The sequence below is a fragment of the Canis lupus genome, chromosome X (genome assembly GCF_011100685.1).
Source record: "Canis lupus familiaris isolate Mischka breed German Shepherd chromosome X, alternate assembly UU_Cfam_GSD_1.0, whole genome shotgun sequence".
NCBI classification, from domain to species: Eukaryota; Metazoa; Chordata; class Mammalia; order Carnivora; family Canidae; genus Canis; species Canis lupus.
The window spans coordinates 82,717,877-82,741,258 of NC_049260.1; the positions used below are offsets into that span (position 1 = coordinate 82,717,877).

At 35.7% G+C, this 23,382-nt stretch overlaps 1 protein-coding gene across 1 annotated transcript in view; it reads left to right on the plus strand.

The window, feature by feature from the left end:
* The window catches only part of COL4A5 (collagen type IV alpha 5 chain), a 263,146-nt gene that overhangs the window by 127,429 nt on the left and 112,335 nt on the right, over window positions 1-23,382 (plus strand). The window contains 7 exon segments of the mRNA NM_001002979.1: window positions 4,766-4,855; window positions 12,380-12,424; window positions 16,376-16,420; window positions 16,673-16,735; window positions 19,218-19,271; window positions 19,621-19,647; window positions 22,241-22,321. Coding sequence (NP_001002979.1) covers window positions 4,766-4,855; window positions 12,380-12,424; window positions 16,376-16,420; window positions 16,673-16,735; window positions 19,218-19,271; window positions 19,621-19,647; window positions 22,241-22,321 — 405 coding nt within the window.

Here is a 23,382-nt window from a genome sequence, read left to right on the forward strand (position 1 = left end):
AAATATTTTCTCCCTGTCTGTGGCTTGTCTTCTCATTCTCATTAATGCTGTCTTTTACAGAGTAGAAGTCATTAATAAAGTCCAGCTTATTAGTTATTTTTTTCAAGGATTGTGCCTTTGCTGTATCTGAAAAATTATCACCATACCCAAAGTCATCTAGATTTTCTCCTATACTGTCTTCTAGGAGTTTTATAGTTTTGTATTTAGGTGTATGATCCATTTTGAGTTGATTTTTATGAAGAGTGTGAGGTTTCTGTCTATATTCTTTTTTTGCATATGGATGTCTACTTGTTGGAGCGACATTTGTTGAAAAAAAAAGGAGATTCTTGTGAGTGGTGGCTATGTTCATTATTTTGGTTGTTACAGATGTAAAAAAATTCAAATCGTATGCTTTAAATATGTGCAATTTATTGTATATTAATTGTACCTCAATAAAACTGCTTCTAAAAAGTAAGTTTAACACACAAATAATAAAATATGTCAATTCTGCCAAAGAAATGTGTCCAAGTGCACATTGCCAAAAACAAAACTTGCTAGACTCCTGATGACAAGAAATTAACCATCTGACAACAAAAATTCATGTCACATAGATAGTAACTGCTTATCATGGTGAACATGTATAGAATTGTCAATTCACTATGTTGTACATCTGAAACTAGTATAACATTGTATGTCAACTATACTTCAGTAAAAATTATAAAGTAAAATAAAATCAATGTCACACTCAAACATTACCTAAACAAGGTGTTCCTACCAGTGGCATCAACATTTTCTGGGAGCTTATTAGAAATGCAGGTTCTGAGGCTCCTAGCAGACCTACTCAATCTAACTCTAACCAGGTAATCTGTGTTTTAACAAGTTGTCCAAGCAGTTTTGATGGAAGCTAAGGTTTGAGATCATCTGACCTACATTATCTCCATTTGGCAGTTGTCAAAGATCCATATTCTTGTTCTCCTAACTATATTACATCAAATATATCTTTGTACTATATAATTACAAAAACAACATAGAAATTATTCAAAAAGAAGACAAAATTGCCCATAATTGCATTTTTTCAGTTCATTATTTTCATTAGTCCATTATGGTATTGTCTTGCCCAAATGTTTATATAATTTTTACATTTTTGCGATACTATAATCCCAAAATAATTTTAATCTCAATGGTCATTATAGCAGTTTGTACCACTTTTAATTTTTTTCTGACTGCAGAAATCCAGTGTTTGGTGCCTGGGTGGCTCAGTTAGTTAAGCATCTGCCTTCAGCTCAGGTCATGATCCCAGGGTCCTGGGATCGAGCCACACATCGGGCTCCCTGCTCAGGGGGGAATCTACTACTCCCTCTGCCTCTACTTGTGCTCCACTTTGCTCACTCTTTTTCTCAAATAAATAAAATCTTAAAAAAAAGAAATCCAGTGTTTTTCCTGTTAATTTTGTATCTTTCTTAAGAAACTATTCTTAAAATCTTTTTTCAATCCCATAATCATGTAATTTTCTTACTGTGATTATAAAGTGCCCTTCATGTAAAATTGTAACATTATTATGGGTACCTTTGGCTCATAATGTAGATTTTCCTTCTAAGTAAGTCAGTCTGTTATTCTTTTTAATACTAGCTTGTGGTATATAAGAGACCTTTTTTTTTCTTTTTTTAAAAAAATATTTATTTATTTATGATAGTCACACAGAGAGAGAGGGAGAGAGAGAGAGAGAGGCAGAGACATAGGCAGAGGCAGAGACATAGGCAGAGGGAGAAGCAGGCTCCATGCACCGGGAGCCCGACGTGGGATTCGATCTCGGGTCTCCAGGATCGCGCCCCGGGCCAAAGGGAGGTGCTAAACCGCTGCGCCACCCAGGGATCCCTAAGAGACCTTTTTAAAGATTTTATTTATTTATTCATGAGACACACACACACACACACACACACACAGAGAGAGAGAGAGAGAGAGAGAGAGGCAGAGACACAGGCAGAGGGAGAAGCAGGCTCCATGCAGGGAGCCCGACGTGGGACTCGACCCTGTCAGGCCCCAGGCCGAAGGCAGCACCAAACCGCTGGGCCACGAGGGCTGCCCAAGAAACCTTTATCATAAAAAGTTATCCTTTGTATAATTTCTCCTAACCCTAACTTATATTTTTTCTGTATTTGGGGCAAAAATATATGCCATAAGTGTTATATAATCCATTAAGGAAGTTCATTCATTGAATGGATATTTTGTATTTGTTTTACTGGGTACTAAGAATGAAATGATGGAGATAGCATGATTGACTAGATGAAAGAGTAATGGAAAGAGTAGAGGCAAGATTATTTCAAATTTCTGGTCTAGGTTGTGCTATTTCCTGAAATAGGGAAGATGGTATAAAGGTAGTGAACTCAGCGTTTCTTATGTTAAATTCGCCTTAGGAAAATTACACAATTCGTCTGTGTCCCAACTCTTCATCTGTAGAATGGAAATAATAGTAATATTTACCTTATATTGTCATTGGGAGAATTAAATAAATAAAACATGGAAATAGTTTAGAATAGCTCAATACAGGGGATCCCTGCAGATGAGTTTTAAGGAGTGGATGATTGCCTTGCCACCAGTAGCAAACAGTAGGCAAACAACAAATGTCAACCTTCATACCATCTGCGGGAATTAGGTAGAAGACTCCCTCACCCTACCTCATGGCAGGTTTCTATAGTTTCTACTGCAGGAAACTTTCTACCCTTTAAAGGCTGGGGATTGTGCTTGCAATTATTTTGCTACTGTCCAGTAGGTACCCTTCTCTCTTCCTTGGTATAATGTCAGTCAGTCAGCTAGATAGGCCCACAACATTATTTGACTATATTATGAGGAGATTTAAGGATATATAATTTATAGGTCTACGGTTATATTAATAAAAACACATTAAGCTTTCTAGCACTCTCTACTTGGAATTTCTGGTTTATTCCTCTCTTATCTATTGCCCAAACAGCAATTTTGCTTCTGAGAAAATATAGCTCTCTTCAAACATTATACTCAAGTTTTGGCAGAGAAACGCTTTAAATACCAGTGGAGATCCCAGAATGTAGCTCTGTTTTCCACTTACGGAAATCTACTTGAACTAGATTTTTTTTTTTCCTTTTAGCTTCCTTTCTGACTTGTGCTTGCAATCAGATTTCTACTACCAACTCTGCCAGAAGTGAGCTGTGTAGTAATATGAGACAATCCAGATCTAGAAATTTTGAACTTTTTATTTTTCCGCTCTTGCTCTATTCCCTTCAAAGTAATTGATGACATTAATACTAAGTTATCATAATTATATGACTAATTAAAACAACAAAGAAATATTTATAACAAATAGGAAGCATGTTAATATATCAATAATAATTGTTGCCAAGACTATGGGAATGTTTCAACCTACTATTAATTATCTAACATTTGCTTCATTTGCTTTGAAGTAATGAGTGGAAACTGACCATAAGTAGTCTTTTCAAAGTACTTATAGTTGTTATGACTTAACACAACAAGGAATTATTTAATACAAAATTATCTAAATTGTCTAGACTAAACTTAGTACCACACACTCATCCCCCCCCACACACACACACACACTGGGGGTATAATAAAAGCCTACCTTAACCTCTAGGGATATGCACTTCCAATGGCCCATTAGTTAGTTGCTTTATAGATATGGATGCTTTCTCTTTTGCAGGTGCTACTTAGGCTGTCACTGTGGTTAGGATCTAGTGAAAGCAAGCATTCCTACAATGAGGTCCAGAGCCTCTGGCCAGAGACTCAGCCCTCAAGCCTTAGAAAAATCGAAGAATTTCTTACAACCCTGCAATTGGGAGCACATGCCATGGAGCTGTGAGCCCTCAGGGTTCTTAAACTTAATAGTGGTGAATTTGCTTTCTGTGATTGTATCTCCTAGGGGTGTTGGGGTTCACACTCTTTCTATAATTGGCTATGTGCAAGTTAACTAAGCCTAACATGTTATATAATGATATATTAGTATAGATGGCAGGTCTACTACTCCCATATATCTGTCTGTACAGATGTGCACATCAGGCAACCTTATTGCATAGATGCTGATAAAATTTGGTGAAACCTTACTGGTAGGTTGGCAGTCCTCCTGTGCTAGTGTTGATAAGTGCTGTGGTCAGAACTAGGACTTGAGTGACATTATAGTTCAATTAGTAATTATGAATAGAGGAATTACTGGTAGTTTTTTTCTTTGTATGTTTTTTAGTCTTCTACAATAACCATGTATTCCTTTTTGTAGTATTTTTACAATCAGAAGAAATATAAAATTTTTTGATGTTCTAGAGCCCTTTTCTGACTAATTTATCTGCAGTCAGCTAATGAATTTCCATTCTGGATAATCCCGCAACTTCCTATTCTGCAACAAATCTGAAAACTTCTCAGATGGTTTTCTTTTACACTTCATCCCTGCACCAAACTTACTTAATGTAACCCTTACAGACCTGGTTTCCTGGACTTATTGCCATCTTCCTTGTTAAACTCTTGATGTCAATATGTTTAAAACCTCACTCTATCTCTGATATGCCTTTTACTTTTACAAGAAAGCAAGAAACTATATTACTGTATATGGTATAAATTCAGAATGTTTTGCAGTTTTCCCACTTAGATCATGTAGGTTTTCTCATGTTAGCAGATACTATGAATTTAGTATCATTAAATTAATGCTCTTTAGATAGGCTTTTGGTCTTTTTGAATCTCAACCATGTCCGTGCTTGAAAATTCACAAATAACTTCATCAAAAATGACATTAACTCTTGTTCAATTGCAGGGGGAGAGAGGATTTCCGGGTTTGGAAGGCCATCCAGGTTTGCCTGGATTTCCAGGTCCAGAAGGGCCTCCAGGGCCTCGGGGACAAAAGGTATGTTCCAGGTTGTCAGCCAGTAATACTAGAAGCATTAGGCCATGCTAAATGTGGGACTAGGTGTCAAATCAACTAAGAGGTTACTGAGTTATAGCCAGAAATTAATATAGAAAAAAAACAATAGAATAGCTAAGAGTCTGTATTTTATTGTTGGCTAAAAAAAACCTGAATATTGCTGCCATATTCAGATGTTTTTGGAAGATGCTGTTAGTTGGATATGGTTATTGGGATCCTTAACAAAAATTAAGTTTTGTGAGGAGCTCAGCTGAGCTGGAGAGAGCTAAACTGCCAGGTGTCAGAGTAGCTGATTAAGAGAACAAGCCAAAATGAAAGAATGGTCAAGCCATTTACTGTGGCAGTATAATAAGCAAAATGTTTAACCAGAAAAAGCACCAACTTCCCCACTGTTCCATTTTCCCTATGGAACAGTACCAGTGAGGACCTTGCCTTGGTTGGCCAGCAAGAAGGTAAGGGCTGTGCTGTTATCCAACAGTATTTGGGCCAAGGAATTTGAGGCTAGTCTCTTCAGCTTCCAAAACTGAAGTAGTGTCATTAATGAGTTAAGTAAAAGTCAAAGACATATTGCAAACAACTTTTTGGAATTGGATGACCCTGAGTGAGAAAAGTTGGCTGGAGCATGCACATGAGTAGAATCAGTAATACCACATGACAGTTTGCCTCAGTAACTAGAGTACCTGGTTTTTTTTTTGTTTTGTTTTTTGTTTTTAAAGATTTTATTTATTTATTCATGAGAGACACAGAGAGAGGCAGAGACATAGGCAGAGGGAGAAGCAGGCTCCATGCAGGGAGCCCGATGTGGGACTCGATCCCAGAACTCCAGGATCACTCCCCGAGCGGAAAGCAGATGCTTAACTGCTGAGCCACCCACACGTCCCATGGTTTTGGAATTCTTACTCTGTTTAGCTTGATGTGCTCAATAGGAAGGGCTATCTTGAATACTTGACAGTCTCTTATCAATGCCCCATATGTATATGTTACATTGGTAAGAATGTTGAAGGCCTGGCTTATAGAAAATAAATAATAACCCTAGGGAGACACACACACAGTGCTGGTAGTATAAAAGCTAGTGATTACCATGGGGTCAACTAGCCAGGAGTCCCTTCTGGTGGGTAGAGTACTTGAGTAGAATTGGAAAGTTTGTGTAAGGTGTGCACTGGTATTGGAGGCAGGAGGCCAGCACTATTGAGGTCAAAATAGGCCCAGTGGCAGATCCCATTTCCCTTTTGCCAGATGCTTCTCTTAATCCCATCTCAGACAGGAGCAGTTTGACCTGTGAGGAGGCATTTTCTTTCTGTAGTGTCAGAGTCCAACAGTGGGAACACATCAGGCCCAGTGTAATAAAGTTGAGGTATCTGAAGTACTAAAAAGTTCTGTGTTTAGAGAAATGTCCATTCGTTGTATTCAGTGGTATAGCAGTCAGGTATTTATCTATGGGATTGGATGGTGGATGACATATTGAGCAGTTTGTCAAATTCAGAGTGGTGGCAATTTGCTGGGACAGGTCTATCAGTGAATTGGGTGAGGTAGCAGTCACATAGGCTGTTCTCTGGGAGAGAAAGATGAGATGATAGATCCATACAGCCTTTCTTTTCTATACCCAGGTTCATAGATCCAAAGGTGCTGTGGTCCTATCAGTTGGGAAGACTTTTCCCCATTGACTGCAGTGCACACAGTCTCTCCTAGACTATAAACAAGAACAACATCTTAGGTGTATGTTAAGATAGGGAATGGGAGTAGATAATAGTGAATGTGAAGATTCAGAGAACTTTCTTGGTTTTCTAAAAATATTTCTTTTGATTGGTTGCCCTTTGCCATCTGTATTAGGTAGACTGATGAGCTGATAATGAAAGGGCCAGTTCTGTTCATTTGCCTAGAAAGAAAAAAGTAGTTTAAAACCTTTTTTTTCCCTAATTTTATTTCATGTAATAGTGGTACATTATGCCATTAGATTATTAAGGAGATCAAATGGATACTCATCAGGTAGTTTTTCCAATAAAGGAGGAAATTAATTTAAATACATAAGTACTTTTAAACACTTAACTATATCAGAGCATAGATTGTGGGGGGTGTGCTTGGGCATGATCTCTGAGGAGGTGACAGTACATCATGGTAGTTTTGTTAGATTCAGGGGCAGAAGGGACCTGTGCTAAATTTCCTGAGCAGAACTTGTATGCTAAGGAGAAAGCAAGACTCTAAATGACTGCATAGAAGTTAAGTAGATGGGACATTTAACAGAATTTCTTATGTCTAATGAGGTGTAAAATAGCAGAATGTTTCTTGTGCACCCAGGAGTGGCACAGAGTAGCAGAGAGATCTGAAAGAGTCAATATTTGTGACTCTTTGTGTGTGATGGAATTGAGCACTAAGTCAGCAGTAATCCATGTAAACTACTGGTGCGGGACATCTCAGTTAATTCTAGTGTGGACGGGACTATCCCACCCCTCAACAACTTGGAATTCTTAAGCTCTCCGTAATTTAGACACAGTCTTATGAAAATGAGATGGGGACTCCTGTTGACTGAAATTAAATTTCAGTCATGTTAGTGAAGTAGGTATTTTGAAACAGAAATTAAGCTGAACCATAGGAAAGTAAAGTTACATTTCTTGCACCTGAGTTTACCCAGGATTGGGACCAACTTTCTTGTGCACCATGCTTGCTGAGGGGTAGCACTTTTAATAAAGCTTTGTGACAGATTATTTGTTTTAAGATTTTATTTATTCCTGATAGACACAGAAAGAGAGAGGCAGACATAGGCGTAGGGAGAAGTGGGCTCCATGCAAGGAGCCCAATGTGGGACTCGATACCAGAACTCCAGGATCATGCCCTGAGCCGAAGGCAGATGCTCAACTGCTGAGCCACCCAGATACCCCAGATTTGTGGCAGATTTTTAAAAAGTTAAATACATATGAATCTCTTTGAAATGATTTAGCATTAACTAGGACTATTGTACTAGAGTATTGTACAAAAATTATTGTGCACTAGTTTTTAAAAGTGTGATGGTATGAATTTTAAATTTAGAAAGTAGTCCCATCTTTTGCTGTGATTCCATGTCAATCTCTGTATAATGAGAAGGCTACACTGCTTTCTAAACTTTTGGGATTCTAAATTTGAAACACTTTGTGCCTCTATCTCAAGTATGACTTCATGCTTTCCAGAATAGCTGAATTTATACTTTTTATGTGATTGGGTATTCTAATACATGCATATATATGTTAATATATATGCTCAGTCAAAAATTTTGTAGGATTGTTCTTTAATTTGTATATTCTTATATACGAAAGTAAAGCTAGGACACCTGGGTGGCTCAGCGGTTGGGCGTCTGCCTTTGGCTCAGGTCATGTTCCCGGGATCCGGGATCGAATCCTGCATCAGGCTCCCTGTGCGGAGCCTGCTTCTCCCTCCGCCTGTGTCTCTCCCTCTCTCTCTCTGTGTCTCTCATGAATAAATAAATAAATCTTAAAAAAAGAAAGTAAAGCTATATAAAACAAGTACATAATAGGAATGTGTATCTAAAATTTTCCAAAAGATTTATTTATTCTTAAAAATAAAATTTAATTTTTGATAGATAATATATTCACTTTATTGAAAATAAATTAACATAAGAAGATGTATAGTGAGAAATATTTCCTTTCTACCTGTATCCGTTAGCCACTGAGTTCTGCATATCCCTGATAGGTACCAATTTCTAATACTTCCTTGTGAATATGTTCAATGATTTTTTTGTATATGCACACAGATACAAATATACACTTGCACATACATGCTTATATACACACAGACACACTTTTGCCTCCCTTTGTTTATAAAGTGGTAGCATATTCAACATGTTTGACCTTTGTTTTTCACTTAATACACATTGTAGATATCTCATATCAGTATACACAGAACTTCTTCATTATCTTTTATAACTGCATTGTATTCCATTGTGCATATAAATCACAATGTTTAAAGCCAGTCCCCTGTTGAGGATCATTTAGATAATTTTCAATTTTTTTCTTCTATAAACAATGCTGTAAAGATGTACAATTTTTTTCTTTTTTTTATAAATTTATTTTTTATTGGTGTTCAATTTGCCAACATACAGAATAACACCCAGTGCTCATCCCATCAAGTGCCCACCTCAGTGCCCATCACCCAGTCACCCCCACCCCCCACCCACCTCCCCTTCCACCACCCCTAGTTCTTTTCCCAAAGTTAGGAGTCTTTCATGTTCTGTCTTCCTTTCTGATATTTCCCACTAAAGCTGTACAATTTTAATAGACTTTCGTTCCTCAATAAGAAATTATCTCTGTAAAGTTACTAGAAGTGATATTACTAGCTCAGAGGGTACATGTATTTATATATTTTTATGGATATTGCCAAATTGCCCCTTAAGAAGTTGTATAATTTATCCTTGGTTCAGCAATATACAAGAAGATCAATTTCCCTGTAGCTTTACCAGCCCTATTATGAAACTTGGCTTTTTATCAAGCTAATACGTGAAAAATGGTCTCTCAATGCCTTTAGTTTGCATTTCTCAAGAGTGAGATTAAGGATCTTTTCACAGGCCCAAGAATCAGTTGTGTTTTCTATGAGCTGTCATATATGACATTTAATTTGCCCATTTTTCTATAGTATTATAGGTGGTTTTATGTGTTAATGAGCTATTTATATATTAGGGTGATTACTCTTTGTGTTGTGAGTTGCAATTATTTCCCCTACTTGTAGTGTCCTTGCTGAATATGTGTATGTGTGTATGTGTGTGTGTTTGTGTATTTGTGTGTCTGTGTGTTTTTCAAGAGGTCCTTTATAGCATTTGAATTTTGAGTAGGAAATGCCACTATAAGATTATAAAGTAATTGTCCTATTTTTTTCTTCTAGTATTTTAATAGTTTCATTTCTTTATGTAATATTTTATCTATTTCTAATTCATCCTGCTGTGTAGTTTGTTATATAAGTTCCACCTTAATTTTTTCCCAGATGTCCTCACAAATGTATCCCAATGTAAATTTACCCATTGATTTACAGTGCTACTTCCAGTATAAACCAAATTCATGTGACTATATGGACTTGTTTTTAGACCTTCCATACTCTTTCGATGATGTATTCTGTATTTTTGTATCTGACAGAGCTAGTGTTCCCCTTACTGTTCTTTTTTTCCAGAATTTTCCTCAATGTTCTTGCTTGTTTATTTTTCCATACGAATTTTAGAGTCACGTTACTTAGTTAAAAAAGTAACTCATGTTATTTATATTTTTATTATGTCAAATTTTAACTAAATTTGTTGAGAATTGACTATTTTTTATGTTGACTTCTTTTTTAAGAAAGATTTTATTTATTTATTCATGAGACACACAGAGGGAGAGAGAGAGAGACAGAGACAGAGAGGGAGAGAGAGAGAGAGAGAGGCAGAGGCAGAGAGGCAGAGACACAGGCAGAGGGAGAAGCAGGCTCCACACAGGGAGCCCGACATGGGATTTGGTCCAGCCTCTCCAAGATTATGCCCTGGGCTAACGGCGGTGCTAAACCGCTGAGCCACCCGGGCTGCCCTATTTTTTATGTTGACTCCTATTATCCAAGAACATGAAATGCCTTTCCATTTGTTGTTCTTCCTTTTTGAACTTCAGAAATGTTAACTTTTCTTATGAATCTTGTACATTTCTTATTAAGTTTATTCCTAAATATTTTACCTTTTTTGCTGCTGTAAATTACATATTTTCTTCCATTATGTTTTCTAATGCATCTGTGTGGAAAGAGTAGATTATTAAACTTTTTATAAAAACTAAGGTGTAGTAGGCCCACCCCCAATGATGTTTATGATGTAATCCTCAGGACTTGTGAATATGTTAGATTATAGAGACAAGCAAAACTAAGATGAATTAAATTTGCTAATCAGCTGGTCTTAAAGTAAGGAGATTATTCTGAATTATCTGGGTGGACCTGATGTAATCACAAGAGTCTTTTAAGTGTGGAAGACGGAGGCAGAAGAGTCAATATCAGAGTGATGCAATGTTAGATTTCTTCAACTATTGCTAGCTTTGAAGGTTGAAGGCCATGAGATGAGGAATGCTGGCTGCTTTAGAAGCTGGAAAAAAGGAAATGGATTCTCCTCCTAGAACCTCCAAAAAACATCAGGGTTTTTCAGCTGAGACCACTGTCATACTTCTGACTTCCAGAACTGTAAGATTGTGTTGTTTTAAGCCACTAAATTTGTAGTAATTTATAACAGCAGCATAAAAACTAATATATCAGGTAACCCTTGTACCAAATGAAAATTTTCACGGAAGCCCCACATAAAACATAAAAATAGAGCTGCATTGATGGAAGGAGGGCTGTGACATAGGTTTCAAGGAAAGTCCAGTGGAACTTCTAAGGTTATGAATTGTGTAATTTAGAAATCACCTGTATAAAGCAAGATGTCCCAGCTTAATAAAACCTATCTAAAGCCTCAGGTGGTTGGGATGCCTAGGTGGCTCAGCGGTTGAGCATCTATCTTTGGCTCAGGGTATGATCCCAGTCCTGGGATTGAGTCCCACATACATCGGGCTCCCCGTGAGAAGCCTGCTTCTTCGTCTGCCTGTGTCTCTGCCTCTTTCTGTGTGTCTCTCATGGATAAATAAATAAAATCTTAAAACAAATAAAGCCTCAGGTGGTAGTCTACTAGCTGTATGGTCCACTGAAATTCCCATCTTTTGGAGCAGAATTAGGTTTTCTTTACTCCATTTTTTAAAAACTAGTTTATAAAAACAGTGAGGCAAAACTTAAAAAATTCTCAACAATGTGACTGTAACTTAGACATGGCACATAGATTAACACACATGTGGGCAGCCTCTTTTGCATGGAGTCTACAGAAGAAACTTAGAAAGGAAAGTCTGTGGTTCTTTCTTTTCTTTCCTGAGCTCTGCCAGTAGAGAGTGCCTTATAAAGCAAAGCAAAGGTTTAAAACAGCAGAATCAAGAGCAGCACATATTTGGGCTCAGAAATGATGCTATTTATTACCAGCGTGGCAAGCAGATTGACACAATATAGAAACTGCCCAGAATTTCAGCTTATATTTGGCTTATCTATAAATGACTTGAAGAGTATCAGTACTACTATTTCATCTTTGTTTTGTATGATTTTCATAGTTCACTTTTTAGGTACAAAGTTTTTGCTGCATGTTAGCAGTTTTCTTCTCAGTAAATAAAGACCTTTCTTATTTTTTTATCATATAACTTTCCTCAGTGCTTTCAGTCTCAATGACAAATACTTCTGCCTTGGGTTTGGAAGTTTCTCACTCTCACAGAGATTCACAAAAATTTAAGTCTCTTATTGTTATAATGTAAAATTAGTAAGGAGGTGTGCGGGGGGGATGGGGTAACTGGGTGATGGGCACTGAGGAGGGCACTTGATGGGATGAACACTGGGTGTTAAACTATATGTTGGGCAAATCGAACTTAAATAAAAACAAATGTAAAATAAAATTAGTTATTTGAAGGTGATTTTTGGAGGAACAAGAGCTAAATGTGTTTTATTTTTCAGGGTGATGATGGAATTCGAGGGCCACCAGGACCAAAAGGGATCAGAGTAAGTGATATTTGCTGTATATCAAATGTTTTTTGTTGGTCAAAACAGAGAAAAAGCAAATGAAGTATTATGAGATAACTGAAAAAGACTCATATTAAAATACAAAAAGAAAAATACAATCTTTAAAAAGTTAAGTGTAAGAGTAGATATATGTCTACAATTAGCCTTTCTTTAGTACTTTGGTAGTTATCTTTATATATCCAGATATCTATTTAAACTAATTTAAGAAGGTTTTAAATTAGTTTATGGATAAGAAGTACAAAAGTGCTAAATTCTAACAATTTGTTAGTATATTACAAATAGGTATCATACAAATTATTTTCAATCAGAACTTCCCAACCATGTGACCATCTCAGTCCTCTGGGTTCAGAGGGCCAATTACCTCACATTATATACCCTTCCCAGTATACCACACACAAATATTATAATTTTCTTTGTGTATTTTGAAGAGAGCCAGTTTGGGAAGCACTAATTTAAACCACGATAGTAAAATGTAGCTACTTTGGAAGTATACAACATCTTCTCATTTCTAAGATGTATAATATTTTCATTTTAATGTTCTGAAAACCAGGATTTGTCTCAAAATGGAAGTGCACATTTAGCGTAATTTTTCTGAAAAGCTTTTAGGTTGATCTATATCTTTCAATGTGTTTTATAATTGGGAGGGAACTAGAGTTTTTTTGTTTTTTGATTTTTGTTTTTGAGGGAACTAGAGTTTAAAAATAATCCTGGCTTTTGAAAAATCATATTTAACTTTTCTGAGCCTCAGTTTCTTCATTTGTTAAATTAAAGAGTCAAGCAATACAATCTCCCGGGTGCCTTTTAGCTCTAAAATTCTGTGTTCATAGATTGATGAGACTCCATAATACAAGTATAAAATATACAAGTGATGACAAATTATGTTTATTTGTGTGACAGAGTTAAACATTGTAATCCCTTGATCTCCAGAAATTTAGTAGATGTAAAAATTTTACATAAACATTAAAAACACTCTGTTTGCTATATACTTCTTAACAACATGTAGCTTACATGTACTACTCACACCTGGTATTTGTAGGGACCTGGAGATGCAGGAAAGAAACTCAAAACCCTTGGTTTTTATTAGCACGTCTTTATGTTATTTTGTAATAAATGGATATCAATATATTGTTAAAGCTTTCATAAGAATCATAATGTATCTCATAATAGCTATAACTACCATTAACTAGGTTGCAAGGACTGCTGAGACTAAAAAAATGTCCATTCTCTCAATTCCTATTTGCAAGTGTCTGGGAGTGCCTCAACTAGAACTTCAGAAGTACCTAGGAATAGGTAGCCTGATAGTTCCAGCATCTTTATGTCTCAGCCCAGAGGAAACTCTTGACATGCAAATTTTAAAAGACTTATTATTATGGAAGATTTTAAACATTCCTAAATTTACAGAGAATATAGTACAATGAACCCCCATGTATACATCATTCAGCTTCAAAGTTAGCAACATTTTGACAAGTTTGTTTCATCTATACCCCACCACTATTTGGGGGGAATATTTTTAGGTAAATCCTTCATATCATTCATTTCACCAATGAATACTTCAATATGTCTCTCTAACTGATAGCCACTCTACCATTATAACACCTCAAAAAATTAGCAATCTTTCAGATATACCTTAAAACAGTCCTTATTCAGATTTCCACAATGGTGTCTTTTTACAATTGGTTTGTTCAAACCAGAATCCAAGCAAATTCCACATATTATTTACATTTGGTTGCTATGTTTCTCAAGCCTCTTCTATTATGCTATAGGAGAAACTGGGTCATTTGTATTGTACTGCATTCTACATTCTGTATCTGACTGTTTCTTCATAATGTCATTTAAATTGTTCCTCTGTCCTCCATATTTCCTACAGACTGGAGGTTGCCTTACAAGAGGCACTAGAGAACTTTCTGGGGATGTAGGAAGCGCTCTATACTTAAGATTTGTGTATTATACTGTATATAAATTATACTGCAAAAAATTAAAATTAAAAAGAATATACATAGTGCTACGTACTTAACTATTGAATTACATCTTACGGCACAAATATCTGTTACCCCACTTTTTTTTATTTTGGGCTTTATCATTGGTCTCAGGTATATGATCTTAATTTTGCCATCAGAATTTCCCCATGAACTTTCACCTAATGGTTTAATATTCATTGATGATCATTGCCTAGGTCCATTTTTTGTTCAGAGTTGCAGAGTGGTGATTTTTAAAATTTTATAAATCCTTCATTTATCAGGTAGAATTCTGATTTATCAGCTGGAATTCTAATAGGGTAATGAGTTAGTACACCAGCAACTTTGAGTGATAGGAAGATTTTTAGAATTTGTTATCATTATAAACACATAGAATTTATGTGATGCAATCAGTTGTACTCATTATTCTTTTTGAAGCCAAAATTAACCTGTTATTGGCTTATGGGAGGCCTTGTAAATTGGCCCCCATCCTGTGTTCTTTTGACAAAACTATATCGATCTTTGAAAACTTGCTTTCTCACAAAAGACTCATCAGGCTTGTCTTGTACATTCCCTCTCCAGATCTGAAATTGGCCATATATCTGATTCTAGGTTCTTTTTTTTGTGATTGAAGTACCATAGTCTAATGTTAGGGGTTTTCATAGCTACTGGTAGTCAATTGTTTTGATGTCTTTCAGTTGACAGAATTAGAAAATACAGATCTTTTTAAGAGAAAAAATATCATGAGTTTATATTACTTCCAATTGAAATTTAAAATCAAAAGAGGTTTGTATGTTTACTCTCTCTCTTCCCTGCCTCCTATCCCTCCCTACACTGAAAATCTTAATTCCTAATGACATTAATATAATTTATGTTCTTTATCCTACAGTATACCCGTGATAGCTTCAAAATAGCAATTTGCAAGTGAACAAAATAACAATTTCAATTTTAATAGTAATAATAAAATTCTTAAATGCCATTATTATCTTTTTTTACCTCTTCTTAATTTTTAATTATTTAAAATATTTACATTGTTCTCTAACAGCAGTATGGTCAGAGATGCTTCCCATCCATTCTTGCTTTCCCCCTATTTTTGTTTTGTATCACTCCCCTTCTTATAAAAGTGTAATATAATATATTCACTGCTTACATTTTGTTCCTTTTACTTAACTTTATGTCCTACAGATTACTACATATTTCAGTACACAGATATTTTTCTCATTCTTTTAAAGGGCTGTATAGGTTTACATTATGTGGATGTACCATAATTTATTTAGACATGTCCCTATTGTTTCTAGTGTTTAGCTGTAATTGTGGTTATATGGTCTTTAGTTATAAAATGCTGCAGTCAATAACCTTGAAATTCAGATTTCGTTTCATAATTTCTAGTGTACCTTTGGAATAGGTTCTTAGAAACGAGTTGCTTCAAAGGGTAAAAATATGTAATTTTGCTAGATATTTCAAATTTCTCTCTATGGTGTTTGAATCTCATTAGCTGTGTACAAGAGTACATTTTTCCTAGAGCCTCACCTATAGAGAATATTGTCAAACTTGTATTTTGCCAATTCTGACAGGAAAATTTGATTGAAGAATTTTTGGAGTGATCACATTTATGTTCTCAGGAGCAGATATATTTGCCACTTACCCATCCCCTGCTAAATTCAGTATTCATTACAGACCTGGGAGAACCACTTTATCTTTTAGGAAGGGCCACTTCCACTAATTTGCCTGCTTCTGCTAAGTGCAATGAAGATAGTGCTCCCTCCAATAGGAGTTTCTTCTATAGTTTCCTATAAAAGAGATTTAAACACTGTTGTGGGAGGTTTTTTTCTATAGAGAGAATGTTTGGTAATAATCAATGAGACACATTTGTCCATTGATATTCTAAATGTAATTTTCATAATTCTCTTACATAGGATATAATTTTATTCTCACTGATTATTGTTTGATTCAAGGAGTTTATTTCTCATTATAGGGTCCTCCTGGACTTCCTGGATTTCCAGGGACACCGGGTCTTCCTGTAAGTAGAATTTGGCTTTAAGGGATCCCTGGGTGGCGCAGCGGTTTGGCGCCTGCCTTTGGCCCAGGGCGCGATCCTGGAGACCCGGGATCGAATCCCACGTCGGGCTCCCGGCGCATGGAGCCTGCCTCTCTCTCTGCCTATGTCTCTGCCTCTCTCTCTCTCTCTCTCTCTCTCTCTCTCTGTGTGTGACTATCATTAAAAAAAAGTAATCAAAGAAATATTATACATGTGTTATATCCTTTTTCAAAGGGAATGCCAGGCCATGATGGGGCCCCAGGACCTCAAGGTATCCCTGGATGCAATGGAACCAAGGTGAGATTTTTTTCAACTTAATCTTAGGCAATATGCTTGATAATAATAGATTTTAAAATTTAAACAAATCAATATGAAGAACATTAGAGATATAGTAGCTTCGTGTCTAAGAGATACATAGAATATGTTCTGAGTTAACACTTTCAATATATTTAAAAGATCAATGATTCTTTAAACATGTAATCAGCTGGGATATGCATTGGATTGAAGGATATTTATTAAATCCTATTTTGATTTTAGTGTAAAGTAGGATGAAAGTTAAAAGGAATTAGGATGTATATGTTTCAAATATTACATCAGTTGTTAAGAGTAATACTTATGAATGTCATTCATTAGCTTTGCCCTTTCTAAAACTAGGTTCAATGTAAGTTTTCAAAAAGTTATGTTTTTGAAATTTTTTTACCTTGCCTAATAGCTTCTTAAGAAAAATCTTAAAAATCTACTTGTAATACAGGACATTAATTTTTACTATATACTTTAGTATGAAAATGGAAACTTTTCTTCATCAGCAAAAATGATTAATTTAACAGTTTAAAAAAAATAAAACTTTACACATGAAAAATTTTTTCCCAGACCACTTTTCTTGTCTTTCATCAACCCTTTGGATTTATTATAAAGTGATAGCAAGGAAAAAAAGATGAGGAAAATTTACTTTTTTGACTGTTTTTCCTAGCCTCTGTTCTTATTCCTTCACTTTTCTCCTTTTCCTTTCTATTAATGCAATATGTTATTATTTTCTGTATATCCTTTTGGTGTTTTCCATTCAACACATGATATTCTGGGATCCCTGGGTGGCGCAGCGGTTTGGCGCCTGCCTTTGGCCCAGGGCGCGATCCTGGAGACCCAGGATCGAATCCCACATCAGGCTCCCGGTGCATGGAGCCTGCTTCTCCCTCTGCCTGTGTCTCTGCCTCTCTCTCTCTCTCTCTGTGACTATCATAAATAAATAAAAATTTAAAAAAAAAATTAAAAAAAAAAAAAAAACACATGATATTCTGTGAAACTGTTCACGAAATATCTACAATCCATCTAACTAATGGCATGTGTCAGATTTTATATTAGTATATATATTTAAAATAACTTGAACAAACTATTTTGTATTATGAAGGCTATATATTTCGTGTTAATTATTGTACTATATACTTTATGACAATAAAATTATTTTAACCTCCATTATTTCTCCAGGTCAGTGTGACCCTTGCCAACAACAAGTTTTTTACCTTCGATTTGTGAGGCTTACTTGAATTCTTCATTTCAGCTGGGGCAGACTTCTAGTGATAGGACCAATGTGGAGTAGTTTGCCTGGAACATTGCGTTTTAATGTGGGCAACATTCTTGTGCCTATTCTGGTTATTTGTTTATTTATTTGCCAGCATGCCTTAAGCAACAAAAAGACCACTAGCCAAAGTTTTAAATTTGAAGACTAACGTATCCACAATGTGTATAGTATGCCATATGATGGAAGGGATCTTTTTCTTTCTTTTTGTAAAGCAGCACCTTAGCAGATCTCATGATTAGTTTATGTTTGAAGCCCCCAATTATGTGAGCATCAACTTTTTGAATGGGATTTATTATGTATACTTTCAGATTAAATATTTTTTAAAAAATATTTCTTACTATGTAACTAATAGAATGAGCCCTAGAAATGGAATCAGAATATATGTGTTCTTTTGTTTTCTGTCTTCTAAACCTGATGTACAAGACTATATCCTTTCTCTCTGGGCCTATTTTTTCCATATGTAAAAAGTGATGGAGACAGGAGTACTGGACAAAACAACTCAAAGACACACAGCTGCAATAATCATACTCTTTCAAGCTTCTGACATGGATATCTCTAGGATTACTATGGCATGTAGGTATTAGAAAGGAGGTTGCATTGGGGTTCTTCTGCAGCAATTTTAGCCTTTGTTTTCTAGACCAAATGTCCATATTGGTATTTTACAATAGTGAGTGAGAAAAATTGGGTACCTAGAAAAACATAATGACCTGCAGTTGCTAGAACTATTGCTATTATTGTCCTCTTGGTGATATTAATGGCATTCTTTCTTACCATCTTTTCCTCTTTACAAAAATAATTTGCAATAGTTTACAATAAAAGAAAAACGCAATAGGGCAGTTAAAATAAGAATCTATATAATGCATGGGCCGGAAATTGAGACAAATCATTAATTATGATGATGACCAGGAATCTATGGTGTGATTGCCTCAAAATGAATTTGTCAGAAGAAAATGACTGGGATAGAAGATTTTTTTCTTTATTTCTGATTAGGATTGATGACTAGGGATAAAGGTATCTTAGAAGGCTGAATTGGTATGGGCAGTTGATATTGAAATAATTGGAAAGTGAAGGCTAATGAATTTTTGGCAACCTGGCAAGTTTCAGAATGGCTTTTACAGAAATCTTTTCAATAAGTTATTGTTTGTTGGTATACCTATGCTTTCTTTCTTGTTCTTCCAAACTCTTATTTTTAACTCCTTCTAGGGAGAACGTGGATTTCCAGGCAGTCCTGGTTTTCCTGGTCTAGAGGGTCCTCCGGTAAGTTATACAGTTGGGATTATAATGAATACAGGAATTGACAGAAGAAGCAGAAGTGTAGAAAGTGAACTCAGTGCATTCATGTGGAGCAAAGTAGTACATTTTAAACTAGTAAAGTATAAAAATATTTTTTTTTTAAAAAAGAAGTCGGTAGTATGGCTCTGTGCTGGGTAAAAGCAAGGATTCTATTGTATTTAATATAAATGTCATCTCTAAGTATCCTAAGATACTTTTTACTTAGAATGACCTTACAGTAGTCTATATAATTGACTCCATTTAGAAAGCAGTGTGTTGTTTTGCTCTCACCCCTCTCATATATATAAAATAATCTTTTTCTTTTTAATAATAGGGACCTCCTGGGATCCCAGGTATGAAGGTAAGCATCTCATGCTAGGAAAGTAAACATTTTGAATAAGATATTTGGAAAACTTGCAACTTTGATCAGATAATGTCTCTGAATTCTGCCTTAAAATAGATACTTCCAGAAGTTATGCAGGTACCCACAAGTCTTCCTTAAGTAATCTCCTTTATGCCCATGGCTTTAAGTATCTTCTGTGTGCTGATATGTTTGTAAATATGCATATAAGATTCAAGTTTCTTTTTTCTTTAAAGATTTTATTAGAGAGAGAGAGAGAGAGAGAATGAGCAGGGAGTGAGGTAGAAGGAGAAGCAGATTCCCTGCTGAGTAGAGAGCGTAACTTGACTGGGCGATGCTCAATCCCAGGACCCTGAGATCATGACCTGAGCCAAAATCAGATGCTCAACCTACTAAGCCATCAAGATGCTTCTCAAGTTTCTTTTCTAATACTTTCAGTTCCCATTATATTTTGATATAGTTGGCCATCTGATACCTCTAGAAATGCTTTTTTTCCCTGACTTCTGTGACACTACCCTTTCATGATTTTTATTCTATCTGATCACCCAGTCTCCCATACAAGCAGGTATGAGGACACAGTTCTGACCCTTTTTTCTCTTCTATGCCTAGCAGAATTGTTATAGCTCATGGTATTGCTTACTGTCCAGCTACTGAATACCTGTATTTATATCTCTAAAATAGACTTTTCTTCTGAGTTAAATGCATGTATTAAACTGCCTCCCTTGACAGCTCTACTCAGATATCTCTGAGGCATTCAGATTAACATGTTCAAAGTTTACCCAGACCCCTAAAAACTTAGAGTTAGCATTTATATTTTCTACCCCTTCACACCTCCTCACTCCATTCTGTCACTAATACTGTGAGTTTTGCTTATAAAATTATCTTAAAATCATCCACTTTCTCCATATCCACTGCCACCACACTAACCATAATGTCTCATCTGGACTATTGTAATAGCTTCTTCTAAATAAGTCTTTTTCTCTTCACTACTATCTCCTCACCTCCCAGCCTGACTTATTCTAGATTAGGTAGCCAAGAATGATCTTTTAAAAACATAATTCTAATTTAATATCACTATTTATAAACTTTCAAGGGCTTCCCACTTCATCTAAGATAAAGTCCACATTCTCTTTCAAGGCCTGTAAGACCTGCATATTTTGGTCCATGCCTACATTTCCAGACTTATCTTTTTTTTTGACCATTTTAACCATTTAATAAAGATAGAGTCACAAGGTTGTGGACCCATCACTGCCTCAGAACTTTCCCATCACCCCATATAGAAAACCCATACCCATTAGTAGTCACTCCCTGTCTCCTCCTTCCTCCAGCCCCTGGAGCCGTGGATCTACTTTCTGCCTCTATGGATTGGCCTACTTTGATATTTCATAGAAGTAGAACCATACAATATGTGACCTTTTGTGTTTGGCTTCTTTCATTGAGCATATTGTTTTAAGGTTCATCCATGGATCGACTTCATTCTTTACTGTTTAAGGTTCATCCACTTCATTCCTTTCTGTGGCTAAAGAATACTCTATTGCATGGATATTCCACATTGTGTTGGTCCAGACTTATCTTTAAACCACTTTTCCTTTGGCTTGCTGATCACACTGGTCTGAATTAAGTTATTTGAATGTACCAAACTCTTCATTTTTTGGATCCTTTGTATATGTTACTTCAACTACCTACTACTCTTTTTTTAAAGATTTTATTTATTTATTCATGAGAAACACAGAGAGAGAGAGGCAGAGACATAGTCAGAGGGAGAAGCAGTATCCCTGCAAGGAGCCTAATGTGGGACTCCATCCCGGGACCTGGGATCATGCCCTGAGCTAAAGGCAGATGCTAAACCACTGAGCTACCCAGGTGTCTCTAACTACTGACTACTCTTAACCCATTTTTACCTGGCTGACTCATTATCTTTTAAATCTCAGCCTGAATGTTGCCTTCAAGGATTGCCTTTTTTGACTACCCAAACTAATTCCTCCACTATTTCTTTTTTTAACTGAAATATATTTGATGTAAAGCATTGTATAAATTTAAGGTATTTAACATGTTACTTTGATATATTTATATATTATGATTGCCATTGTAACAATAATTAGCACCTCTATCATGTCATATAATTATCACTTCTTTTTAGTCTTCCACTATTTCTTTATCATGTACCGTGTTGCTTTTCTCCATAGCTTTTAACAGAACTTTTGTTGTCTTACTTGTTTACATGTTATAATCTGCATTTCAAATCCAGTACATTGTTAGCACAATGAGGACAGAGGCCTTGTTTATCTCCTTCACTGCTGAGTAACCAGAGCCTAACACAGTTCTTGGCAAATAGTAATATTTAATAACTGGTTTTTAATGAATGAGTAATGGAAGGTACCACAGTCTCTTAATAAATTGATTGTAATTCAGTGTATTGTGGCCATTTCCCCATTTCCCTTTAAAAGGTAAATTTATTCATGGTAATTACTGAGCTCTCCTAATCTTTAGGACATTTATATGACAGATTTAATTCTGAGATCATTTTTTATGCGCTTGACTATTTTGTGTGTCATAACTGTAACTTAAAACTTCCACTGATGATTTCTTTCAGGGAGAACCAGGTAGTATAATTATGTCATCACTGCCAGGACCAAAGGGTAATCCAGGATATCCAGGTCCTCCTGGAATACAAGTAAGCATCCAGTGATTTTCTTCTTTACTATATTGATTAAATCAGATCACAGCATCACCTTTTTCCCTTCAGTTTTTTAATACACTCTATTTTAGTTACAGAAATTATTATTTGAAGTTTGATAGACATTGCAGGTACCTCATACCTGAAAATAAAAGCAGTCTGGACCAGGAAGAATTTACAAAGGACTTCTTTGTTCTTTTATCTTTCTATCTAGTTTCCATGGAAATTTTTGTTTTGGGGTTTGGCAGCAGAAATATGCTTCTATATTCTTATTCTTGTGCTATGAGGATTAGTAGGTGGTAGGAGTAGTCATGATAATTGTAAATAGTCTGATTAAAAATAAAAATTGAAGGTCTCCCATTTAAGATATTAGAAGACATCATTTGTAACACTGTTAGTTATGTATAACATATGGATATATTTTGAAGGCTGAGGGAATAAAATTTATGCATGGTGAACATCAGGTATAATCTTAAGAAAAAAAAGTTATGTTAGTCTGTAGATAACATCCCTAGAGACAGCATTATCTGTTGATCAGGTAGTCAATTTCTTTTTTTTTTTTTTTGTCAATTTCTTGAAGTTTATATTTCACAAAGATTGATCCCTTTACCAAAAAAAAAAAAAATCAGTACTTTCTAGTATTTGACGACTAAGGTGCAATGTTGGGGAATTTTTTATTAACTACCAACTCATTCCATGCTTGATAACACCCATCCATTTGTTCTTAAGTACTCTTTTTAAAAAGTATTTTATTTTTTTATTCATGAGAGATGCAGAGAGAGAGAGAGAGAGAGAGAGGCAGAGACACAGACACAGGCAGAGGGAGAAGCAGGCTCCATGCAAGGAGCCCAAGATGGGACTTGATCCCAGGACTCCAGGATCACCCCCTGGGCCAAAGGCAGGTGCTAAACCGCTGAGCCACCCAGGTGTCCCCTTAAGTACTCTTAATCTTGCCCTTTATCCCTTATAATTTGTTGTTATGTAATATTTGAAAATGCAGCAGAATACATGCAAAATATATGTATGTTTTGAAGCATAACCATCAATTGAACACTTAT